Source organism: Aulonocara stuartgranti (genome assembly GCF_965226115.1).
Source record: "Aulonocara stuartgranti genome assembly, chromosome: 16".
NCBI lineage: Eukaryota > Metazoa > Chordata > Actinopteri > Cichliformes > Cichlidae > Aulonocara > Aulonocara stuartgranti.
Window position 1 is genome coordinate 1,592,143 of NC_138952.1, and position 12,111 is coordinate 1,604,253.

Consider the following 12,111-nt stretch of genomic DNA (forward strand, 5'->3'; position numbering starts at 1 on the left):
ATTACATATTCATACTAGAGATGGCACGATACCACTTTTTTATGTCCGATACCGATATCATAACTTTGGATATGTGCCGATACCGATATGTTTTTTTAATCAATAAAACTGTTTTTTTAATATCTTGCTGCATTTTGTATAAGTTCATACTCAAGTTTAAATAAACAACAACACTAAAGCTATTCTGTTATACCTGTATGTAAAAAACACACTCCACCCAAAATATTTCATAGTTCAGCAACACTGATCAATCTAATAAACTTAAATCTGCACCATCCTCCCTATTCTGGTGTTTTAAAGAGTACTTAGCAGAAATATTTAGCAACCTGACTAATAGGGCTGCAAACTCCCAGCAAAAAAAAAATAAAAATAGGGAACCACACCCCCCACCTCATGATGCTTAATCGACGTAATCAACTTTGTAATCAACTGCTCTGCCACCTGAGCTACAGGTGGCAGAGCAGGTCAGCCACTAATCAGAAGGTCGGTGGTTCGATCCCAGGCTGCCTCCTAGCTGCATGCCAAATATCCTTGGGCAAGATACTAACCCCATGTTTGCCTACTGGTGGTGGTCAGAGGGCCCGATGGCGCCAGTGTCCGGCAGCCTCGCCTCCGTCAGTGCGCCCCAGGGTGGCTGTGGCTACAATGTAGCTGCCATCACCAGTGTGTGAATGTGTGTGTGAATGGATGCGTAAAGCGCTTTGGGGTCCTTAGGGACTGAGTAAAGCGCTATACAAATACAGGCCATTCACCATTTAATTTGACACAGTGTGGAAAAAAAATGCACAGAAATAAATTATTTTTTTAAAAATAATTAAATAGATTCAACATCTTCCTTCAACAGAACTGCAGACTGCACAGATGCTACCTTCCCAAAGGAAAAAGTACTATAGCTTACTAGGGTATATTAGACTTAACAGTTACTATATGCAGTAATGGACTTTGGGTGTCAGATTCAGATAATTATTTATTAAAAGCTAGACATTTTAAATGAGAATAAGAAAGAAAAGTATGTCTTTGCCCCCTTTTCCCTGTTCATGCCCTATCGGCCCCCCTGGCTAAACTTTGCTAGATCCGCCCCTGCACAGTTACAGCCATCAGCTGTAGAAAAAGATCCTCGAGTAGAAAGTAATATTAAATACATTCTAACAACAGCTTATCAAGGTTAAACGTGCTGCTGTTGTTCAGCCGCTGGTTTCCTCTTTCTGGTGCAAAGTGGGCCAAAAACAAAGAAGACAGAAAAGCCGATCAGCTGATCATTAAGCAGTTTCAGATTGAAGTAGCAGCAAGAAGAGACAGTCGCTCCAGGTATTGGTTGTTAAGCTTAACACTGGAATGCTTTACAAACATTCAGAGATGAACTTACACACTTGCTTTACTTCTCTCTGGGATCACTTCCTCAGAGATGAAATGCTGGTTTGGTAGCAGGCTTCAAAAACACACAGCCACTCTATCACGTGACCACACTGCTCCGACATGCTGAGGTTATGAGCCGAGTTACGCCGTGTCGCAAGTTTTGTGAGGTGCTTTTTTTTATATTTAATGGATCGGATTACATTTTTTTATTTCTCTCCGATATCCGATCCAGTAATTTAGGTCAATATCGGACCGATACCGCTACGTAATATCGGATCGGTCCATCTCTAATTCATACATCAGCTAAACATACTTCACATGTGGACCTAGAAATACATTCACAGTGACAGTGAATCCCGGACCCCCCCCCCCCATGTTTCCTCAGCACTTCTTCAAAACTAGTTCATTCAGCTACAACAAGCTCACCATCCTGATTAACAAAACATGCAGGCAGATATAAAGATACAGAACACATGTTCCCTCCAAATAATGCTAAACTGTGTTTGTGGCAGCTCACAGCACGGTGGATGTTTGTGCCGTGATGTTGCACACGCATGCAGGCAGACAAACACAACGCAGTCACAGCGAGTAATAACAGAAATATGAATCTCATGAACATTACGCAGGAAGCACTAACTAACCATCCAGTTAATGATACTGGTGTCATTTCTGAAAACCTGTGTTGTGTAAAAATACATCACAGCAGAGCGACAAGGTCGGCGCTGCCAAAAGTCCACGTGTGCACCTTTGGATGATGTCATGTTCCTTCTGAAAAACCGACAGGTACATTTTTCTACTGATCAACTAAAGAAAAGGAAGCAGTTATAGCCGAGGACAGCAGCTGTGCATGAGCCAGCGGCTCCACAACATCAGGCTGAAGAGTTCTAGAAATCCTGCTAATTACTGAAAAAAACATCTTAAACTCTTAAAAAGTGTTGGTAATATAATTATTAGTCTTTGAATAAAATTTAATCTTTTTAGTTTTCTAAGTTTTACTTTCAAGTATCTGAATTGTTCCTTTTTACTGTATTATTATCATTATTGCTACATCGTGTAAATTTGTTACATTTAGAGAAGATCTTTTTGAAACACTGCCTACATTTACAGTAACAGTGGTATACTTCACCCTGCTTCTCTTTTATTCAGCAAAAATCTCACTAATTCTTATTTAAAAAATCATGTTTTTAAGCAACAACAGTCTTTTCACAAGATTATTTCCCACACTCTCGAGTTTGGTGCCACGCCTCCGCCCTAAATGTCTTTGGTTACAGGATATTTGAAGGTTTCTTGGATGTCGGGCATGTTTCACATCTCACAGTCATTTAAAGGGAATCTAATGAATGTAATGAAATCATATTTGAATTAATGGCAATAAGCTTATTCTCTTCACATCTGAGTTTTATCTGCAGGAAAACCCGCTGCACTGTACAACACAACTCTATTTGTCCAGGACAAATATTCTTTGCCTCTCCCTCACACGTCACTAAAAACGACATAAACAACAGTATCTCCATATCTACACTCGAGAAGGAATCCGACAGCGGCAACAACATGATGACTGGAGCCAGAAAGGTGAACTGCTGTACAGATGTTCAAAGGTGACAGTGGTGCCCGACCAATGAACCAGAACAGAGACCTGCCAAATAACTGCTGTCTCAGCAGATATCACTGAACTACCCTCAACAGCATAAAACCGATTGATTTACATGTTGAATGTGTTGATGTATACATGTTTGCTTCGGTTGAATAAACATGAGCTGATTTTTATCAGACACTTTAAGACCTTCCGCTTGTCCTTTTCAGGGTCGCTGGAGCCTATCCCAGATGTCACAGGGCGAGAGGCGGGGTCACAGGGCCAACACACAGGGACAGACAACCATTCGCACTCACATTCACTCACACATTCACACCTGTGGGCAATTTGGACTATCCAATTCACCTGTCCCCACAAACTGCATGTCTTTAGATGGTGGGAGGAAGCCGGAGTACCCGGAGGGAACCCACGCAAACACGGGGAGAACATGCAAACTCCACACAGAAATCGAACTCAGGACCTTCTTGCTGTGCGGCAACAGTGCTAACCACCGTGCCGCCTATTTTACTTTACACTTTAAGACTTTCACCCAAAACTGCTTTTGGTAATATTTGATGATTTTGCCCAATCAGATAACTCGACGAGTTTGTGTAAATGCCAACAGGTACAACTATTACATCTAAATCTGTCAGTAAAAGTCAGAACATGCAAACACAGGATAAGTGAGTGCAGATGTATTATAGTGAGATCATTGTGCCTTTGACATAGTACAAATCACTTTGAACACATCTGGAACGACGTAAACTCCAGGACGTCTATTTGAATTAAACTGCAGACACACTCAGATGTTATTTTCTTGGTGGATCTATAATGTTTGAAGTAGGATATCAGACATTTTTCAGACATTTGAGCCACGATTAAATATATTAGACTAAGCACATCTGCTATAAATCACTTCAGTTAATAATCTGGTTAAATATCTTTAGACCACAGACTGTTTCTGCTTCACTCACTATGTGTTTATGCACACTCTGCATTTCATTATTAATCTCTGGCTCTCTTCCACAGCACGTCTTCATCCCCTCACTTCAACCAATCACAGCAGATGGCCCCGCCCCTCCCTGAGCCTGGTTCTGTCAGAGGTTTCTTCCTGTTAAAAGGGAGTTTTTCCTCCCCGCTGTCTCACACGGGGTCGTTTGATTGTTTCCCTGTTTTCTTGTATTATTGCAGGATCTTTACAACATGCAGCATCTTGAGCGAACCGCTGTTGTCATTTGGAGCTATACAAATAAAGGTGAATTGAATTGAATCAAAGATCAGGTACAGCTTGACAGCATGCCATCCAAAGCTCTCTGACTGACCTACAGGGTCCCTCTGATTCTGGTGGAGCACCTTGCTGTTGCTCCCATCCATGCTGGCCATGTTAATGGTGTTGCCGTCTGTCCAGTACATTTTCCTGCATGAGAAGATGTGAAACGAATATGCAGTAATTCAAAAAGGCAAAATATCAAAGTATAACATCAAAGTTATACAGCGCAATCAATGACTGTTGTTTTCTAAACTGTAACTTGAATGTGGGCCAAAACATTTGCTCTGACAGCCTTGTGAAAACACCCGAAGCATGTAGAACAGTTTCTATACAACAGGCTGTGATCCCTCGTTTTTCCAGGTGAGGCTTCCTCACACACTGAAGGTGAAGTACTCATAAAGTGCACAGGCTGCTCTAATCTACTTACCCCTTGGCAGGGTGCACTACAAGGCACCTTGGCTTATCAATGCCGTGGATGATGGACGTCTTTAGGGACCCATCAAAGCGAGCCACATTGATTTGGGACTCGTCATTTTCAGAGCTCAGCCAGTATAAGTTCTTGGAAAGCCAGTCTAAAGCCAGACCGCGGCAGTTGACTATATCTGTCAGGAAGGGCGTGAAAAAGCTGTCAGGCTCGTGCTTCAATGAAATACATGAAAACAAGATACATAAGAAGCAACATAACAACATACACACATGCTTATATAATGCAGAACAGATGGAAACAGCAACACATAATCACTGTGATAATAATTAATCTCAGTTACCAAACTTTAATATAACGAACACCTCTAAAGTCTAAAGACGTGCACGTTAGCTCAGAAAAGAACATGGTGTACGAATCCACACCCAACTGTGCTGGTACACCTGCAATCTCCATACAATTATCCTTATGTCATATTTAATATATTGATCATAAGAATATACAAACATGTGCATAATAATGTAATAAGAGAATAGTAATACCCACCCATGTGTACTGGTATATACGTGTTTTCTGTAACAGTCGCTCCACTGATGAGCTCTTTAGCTGAAGATTTTTGTCGATATCCAGGAATTTTGAGCTCTACTGTTTTATAAACATTATTCAAACTTATTATTTTTGATTAAGAAACCAAATTTCAGTTATTTACTTGCATTCCTGAACAGAAAAATATTTAAAGGGAATCTTGACTCTGAAAACTGAAGTCAGCTCGTCGTTGTCCTTATAAACATGTTTTTGACAGATTTCTCAAATATTTGTGTTTCCTTGTTTTTAGGACAGCTTGTCTGATAAATGTATTGAGCCGTGTAAACAAAACAAAAACCTTCAGGGTATCTTTTCATTTACTAACGTCTGGAATCGACTCACCTAAGGAGATGACAGTCTCGAGCTGGGTGCCGTTGATGAACGCTCGTTTGATCGTTTGAGTTTTGATGTCGGCCCAGTAGATCCTCTCCTCCTGGGAATCGTAGTCCACCACGGTGACGTCATCGATATCTGGCACCGTCAAAGCCGTCATGACGTTCATGTAAGGGTCGTCGATGTCCACGCCACGGATTTCGGACCGCCGCACATACAGGAGGAACCTTTTCAGCGCTGGTGAGATAATTAAGCAACCGATCACTTGGCATAGTGCACCTTCTGTTTTCACAGACAGGAGTTATAATAATGACCGATATGGACGTTGGTGTAATCTAAAGAAAGAGGAAATATAAAAGGTGTTCCCACTCACCAAAGCAGGACTGTTTGTTGGTGGAAAGCTTCATGAGGTGTGGACAGGTACAGGAGGCTGTGCGGTTGTAATTGATGAGACACAGATGTGAACAGGGACCACGTCCATCGTTCTTTTCACACGGGTTAGGAACTGACGGGAGCGAGGGAAGGGAGGAAAACACAACACAAAGTAAAATGAGGAGTTAAGAGATCAGACGGGATAATAACTGGATGCGAACTCGACTAAAAAGCCTCGGTGACATTTACAGGTCCGTCTGACTGCACGTAAGGAAACGAAAGCATCATTTTGCACTCGTGTGGCATTAAAGCAGAAAATAAATGAGAAAGCATGAAAGTGGGGCACTTCTGAAGAGAATAAATGAAAGCTCCGACACAAGTTCTGAACAAAGGTCACACTCACGAGAGAAACGCTGAAAAAGTCAAATATGTTAGGACGTCTGTTCTTAAACACGGAGAAAACGTTGGCTTTGCAGCTGATCCTGACGTATCTTGATGAGTTTGGAGGTTTACAAATACATGAAATTATACAAATAAAATCGTCTTTCATATTCTGCCTCTCGCATCAAAGGTGACAGTATCACTTGTGCTTCTGCTACCACAAACTAAAATGGTAAATGGCCTGTATTTATATAGCGCTTTACGCATCCAGTCATCCACCCATTCACGCACTGGTGATGGCAGCTACATTGTAGCCACAGCCACCCTGGGGCGCACTGACAGAGGCGAGGCTGCCGGACACTGGCGCCACCGGGCCCTCTGACCACCACCAGTAGGCAACGGGTGAAGTGTCTTGCCCAAGGACACAACGACCGAGACTGTCCAAGCCGGGGCTCGAACCGGCAACCTTCAGATTACAAGGCAAACTCCCAACTCTTGAGCCACGATCGCCCACTAAACTGAGCGGTGCCCTTGTAGGCGCAATACAAAGGACTGAGTTTGCACCATTTCTTACTGTACTCTCTTCACACTAAATCACCTCAGTCAGACTAAAGAAAATCACCCACAGTTCAATAAATTCTCATCATGCTGCAGTCATATTTCATGCATCAGAAAAAAGCATTTCTCTATCCACTCTGGATGATTCGTGTCAAACAAGCTCATTCAAAGCTTATTTCCCAAGCTCCTTCAGCAGCACACTGGAGAACCTCGTTGCATTACAAATGCGGCTCATTTAGACTGAAAAGAAGCATCTCTGTCTTTGCATTCTGGAAACAACACCCGGCCGACTCAGTATGCTAACAAGGAAACACGCTAACGGTGCTGCACTTGGCTGAATCGCCGTGTGGAGGAGCGACGGGCAGCAACATCGCAGCCAAAGTGTTGCTTTATTTGAAACTTTCAGAAGCAGTGGAAACTGTTACCTCTCAAAAACAAGAAGAAAACAAACACATTCATTTTCTGTTAAAGCCTCTGAATGCAGAACTTGTATGTTTGTGTCCATCAGTCACTAAAGGAACAGAAGAAAATTAAGGTAGAGCTATCATCAGCTGTACGTTTCACGCCACTAAATAGATTATAGTGAAAAACTGACCCAACTGCTGAAAACAGAAACTCAGTGGAGACATTAATGTCTATGCAGTCTAATCACTGAGCTTAATGTAAGTGCACCATGATGTTACAGGAACACATCAGCATGTGTTGGTTAAACTGTTGAAAGTATAGATTTTTATGTTACTGCCTCTTTATAACGGCCAAATGAAAATAAGCTTCCTGTTGCTGTCATTCATTAGAATTGCCCCGATGCTCTCCTGGGCCCCCCTTCGACCCCTGCTGGAAGCTTCAGAGGGAAGCTGGGTGTTGTGCTCATTTCTCCCACCTTCATTTCTTTTCCGATCCAGATGTTCAGGGGTCAGTGAAGCATCACATCCTGAGACACAGGTTCTGGCTAAAGTGACTAATAGTGAGCTCATCCCCACTTGAGCTTTTTCCAGAAAGGATTCGACGCGCTGTCTCTCTTCTTTGGGTGAAAGACCTGGCTCACACTCATCTACCGTGACTGCGAGGACAGAACGTCCACTGACACTGAGGTCCCTGTATTAGGACATGTCTGTTGTTAAAGACAACTTGATGCCATTTTTAACTAACCTGCTGAATTCAGTGAAGAGGCTGCCTGATAGCAGGCGTGAGGGAGAGAAATGATACAGCACAGAACTACAATATTGTATCACTATTGATACAATATTGTATCAATGTTGATACAATATCAATATTGATATTGTATCAACATTGATACAATATTGTATCGATGGATGGATGGATGGATGGATGGGTGTTGTTCAGTCTATCAGGTAGTGTTGTTGAGTGTATGAACTGAGATGACGTTAGCAACATTAAAACAGAAACCCAACAAGCACAGGACACACTTAGCGTGACCAAGGTGAGAAATCGAGAAAATAACACCGACTGCAAAGTTTTGGAAAACCATCGCTTTTCTTAAACACTCCAAACCCTGTAAAGCAGATCTGCACACAGCCGTACGCTGCATGCAGAGAAGCATAACGCTGGGTACGGTCTGACTAACTCAGATGCATGAATGTCACAGGCTGTGGATGTGACTGTAACAGCTCATGATGTCACAGAGGACCCGCGACTGTAATACCTGCAGTAAACACGTGGTCTACTCTCTAACACACACAGTTCAGTTTGTTAAGTATATGCAACGTTTATTTACTAATTTGGACATGTTAATCACGCCGTCTCCTTGACAACCACATTTTGCGGTAACAAAAATTAGGGCTGTCAGCGTTAACAAGCTGCCCCCGCTAACGTGTTGGCTCCGCCCAGCCCCACGCAAAGGGACTAGCCGCGTTACTGCAGTTTTGGCGGTAACGTCATTTTAACGCGATTAACACCGACAGGCCTGGATAAAATGCATACTGACATGTTGAAAGTTGCAGTGATAGTGTTAGAGTCACGGTAGCGCCTCTGCAGGCTCAGATGATTCCCAAGTCGAGCTTCTCCAACAGTTCAACGGCATCAGTAGAACTCACTGTCATCACCCTGTTGTGTTCTTACTCTCTAATATACAGTCTTAAAGAGGCGATAAGCTAAAGTAACCTTCTGCTCGGTCCTGGTGTCTCAGGTCCATAAAGCCTCGGCTCGTTCAGCGCGTGCATGCAGATTTACCGACAGGTCTTGGTGATGACAGATAAAACATCTGCATCACACATGAGGAAGGAGGACAGGGCTGATACTTGATGGAGACATCGATCAGGTTGTTGGCACATGTGACCAAACTGTCAAAATCCAGGTTTAATTCTGATGCATCTGTTTTACAAATAAATCAAAATTCAATGTCAAAGCACACGTTTTGGGCAAAGAAAAAAAACAGTTGATTGAAAATGCAGTCAGTGCTATTAATTTCAAGCCTGGCACTGTATCTCACAGCCCGATCTGCATATCAAATAAAACACGTGTAGGCCTCCTGTCAGATAGCTCATCAACTCTGCTTCTTTTGTGGTCAGGAACTTGGCTTCTTAGCGTCTCGCTGAATCGATTACCTGTTCCACGGCGATGCGAATACAGATCTGGAGTGAATATTAATGAAGTTTCAGAAGTATTTTGAATATTTTCTGCAATCACAACACCCCATTCACACTTTAATTGATTTGCTTATTGGACATGCCACAGTTATTCACTGGCAGATGTGCTCCTCACTCAGCAGCTTCCATTATTCACATTTTGTACAAGAAAAAAAGGGAATATAAGCCAATTACAATAATATGGATGATGAAAAAAAAACATTAAAAGGTACCATTAACTCAAGCTAGCTAATTCTCTGCATGACTACCTTTTCATTCAGACACATGCTCATTGACTGACAGGCCAAATTAAGGCAAAGGCAGAAGCTGAAATTAATTGCAATATGCTTCATTTTTCTTCCTTTTGCTACATGAGACTGAATCCACAGTAGTTCCTCTAGTACGACAGGATTAAACCCAAATTCAATTTTTTATTGGTGTTATAACTGAATGCTCTGATTCATTATTTCAAACTCCTTAAACACGTTGTACACATCCAGCCATCGAAGCTTTTCCCGTTTCTAACAGCAAAGCCAGAAATAACGAGCTCACCTTGCGGTTGCCTGCTGGGGTGGAAGATCTGCAAGTCAAAAGGCTGAGCACTCGTCTTCTGGATGACCGTCACATTTTGCCCGGTCCACTTATTGGCTCTCGCTAAAGTGTTCGTCCTCCAGTCCGTCCAGTAAACACTGCCCCCGAAGAGAGACACGGCGAAGGGGTGGGACAGGTATTCGTGGCCCCTGAGGATCTCGATGACGCCCGTACCATCGTAGAGGGCAGAGAAAATGGCGTCGGAGCTGTTCAAGAGAGGCCGACAGCGTATCAGTGCTTTAAACGACTCTTCAAACGCATCGAAGGGGACGAGTGGACACAGGGAGATCACAGTGAAACCCTCCAGTCCACTGATGGACCTACTAAATTGTTCAAGACCCACTTAAACCAAGAGGTGGCCATTGTACCAGATATTACATTTTCTCCATTATTTCATGCCTGCTGGGAGAATTTAATGCCACACATGCCTCAGAAGTCCTACAAAGAAGATGAAGACTAACCGTGCATCGGTCCAAACAATTCTCTTTTCCAAATGGTCCAGTGTTAGTCCGTTAGGCCAGGCTCCAATCTCCATGTCCTTAAACACAATGTGTCTGCCTCCTCCGCTCATTGATGCAGCCTCGATTCGGGGGAAAGTAGCATCCCAGTCGGTCCAGAAGAGGATCCTTGGAAAAGGAAAAATGTTTATACAACAGACCAAGAAAAAAACATACATCCACAAAACTGCCTGTTAGGCTTTACAAGCCATCATTTACTGCTGTTTGTCAAAGCCAGAAGCTGAAAAATGGGGTAATTGCTCGCAATAAAATGATGCTGTAACTGCGTGTGTTAACACAGACAGTGGCAATGATGATTGTCCAAGAGCAGCACCAGCGATCCGGCGCAACCCTCAACATCTGTGACAGGCCTGGAAATGGGAGGCCATCTGTTTTATTATGACTTTTCACAGCTCAATGAGGCCTGAAAATGAACACCATTATTGATGCGGCCAGGACACTACCCCGAGTCCTACTCCAACGCAGCAAACATCAACGCTAACGCCGGTCCACAAAGTCATCCAGAACGGACGGGAAACCGGGTCCTCGAGCTTAAATCACACACCGACGACAACGACACTGTGTTAGGAAGAAATATCCTCGAGCAGATCGATAGCCTTATTCACTTGATAAGGCGTCCCTGATCAATGACCCACTACTTTGAGTGGATTTGAGTAATTAGATTAGAATTATTGCCCTGTAATGGAAATGCGCCTTTAGGCACCAAAAGCAGCCATTAATCCTACTCTGCACAACCATGAAATGTACTGTAGTCATCCTCCCGCTATAGGGGGAGTGCATGAGCAGATTACTCATTTCTTAAGAGTGTTAAATTGATTTTTGGAAAGTCTGGCTTTGCTCTAATCTTAAATGCACCGGCCAAAATATACAACTCGTGGTTAGTTCTCAGTGAAATCCGAGCAGCACACCAGCAGCAGAGGCAAACCGATTCATGCTTTGCTGATGATGGATGCTGTAGACAGACAGTGTAAAATTAACTCGACTTCCAGGATCGCGGTGGTTACGCACATAACCGATTTCTTACTTTTGCTCTTGGAAAAAAGTAACTCGTTTATTTTTAACATGTCTCGGGTATCATTAAGCAGTGTCGTCTTAATGGGTAGAGCTCTATTATATTTATTATTATTAAGCACTGATGCAAAGCACTGAGGGTAAATTCAGATTGTGGGTGTGTACATGTTTAGGCGTCCTTGTGAGGACAGAAAATTGGCATGTTGCGTCTTTTACTGCTAAATTTGAGCTCACAGTACACTGCCTGTGTCAACAGGAGCAAACCACACTGCACTGGATCAAACAGGAGCAGCCGGTCATATTTCTGACGGGACATTTTGCTCCAGACCAGAACAGAACAAAGAGGTTTTCTTACGCTGGCCTTGAACGCCATGTCATAAACGTCCTGGTGATTCAGCCTCCTAATGACTCCTTTGGCTGGTTTCCGGGTGGGATGATTGTACAGCTTTGAATGACTTTAACCTCCTGAGACCCGAGCACTTTCGTAGCATGCATCTTTAATTTCTCTTTGCTATTTGGCTTTGTAGAGTTCGATAGAACACCATAAAGTCACA

The 12,111-nt window shown here is 42.9% G+C and overlaps 1 protein-coding gene across 17 annotated transcripts in view; it reads right to left on the reverse strand.

Moving 5' to 3' along the window:
* Positions 1 to 12,111, reverse strand: part of lrp1bb (low density lipoprotein receptor-related protein 1Bb) — a 324,949-nt gene that overhangs the window by 97,829 nt on the left and 215,009 nt on the right. For all 17 annotated transcript variants that reach the window (XM_082509141.1, XM_082509138.1, XM_082509137.1 and 14 more), the window contains 6 exons: positions 10,490 to 10,654; positions 9,990 to 10,234; positions 5,915 to 6,046; positions 5,551 to 5,778; positions 4,627 to 4,801; positions 4,252 to 4,346 (listed from right to left, as the gene is read on the reverse strand). In XM_082509141.1, the coding sequence (XP_082365267.1) occupies positions 4,252 to 4,346; positions 4,627 to 4,801; positions 5,551 to 5,778; positions 5,915 to 6,046; positions 9,990 to 10,234; positions 10,490 to 10,654 (1,040 nt within the window). The remainder of the gene's footprint in view (positions 1 to 4,251; positions 4,347 to 4,626; positions 4,802 to 5,550; positions 5,779 to 5,914; positions 6,047 to 9,989; positions 10,235 to 10,489; positions 10,655 to 12,111) is intronic.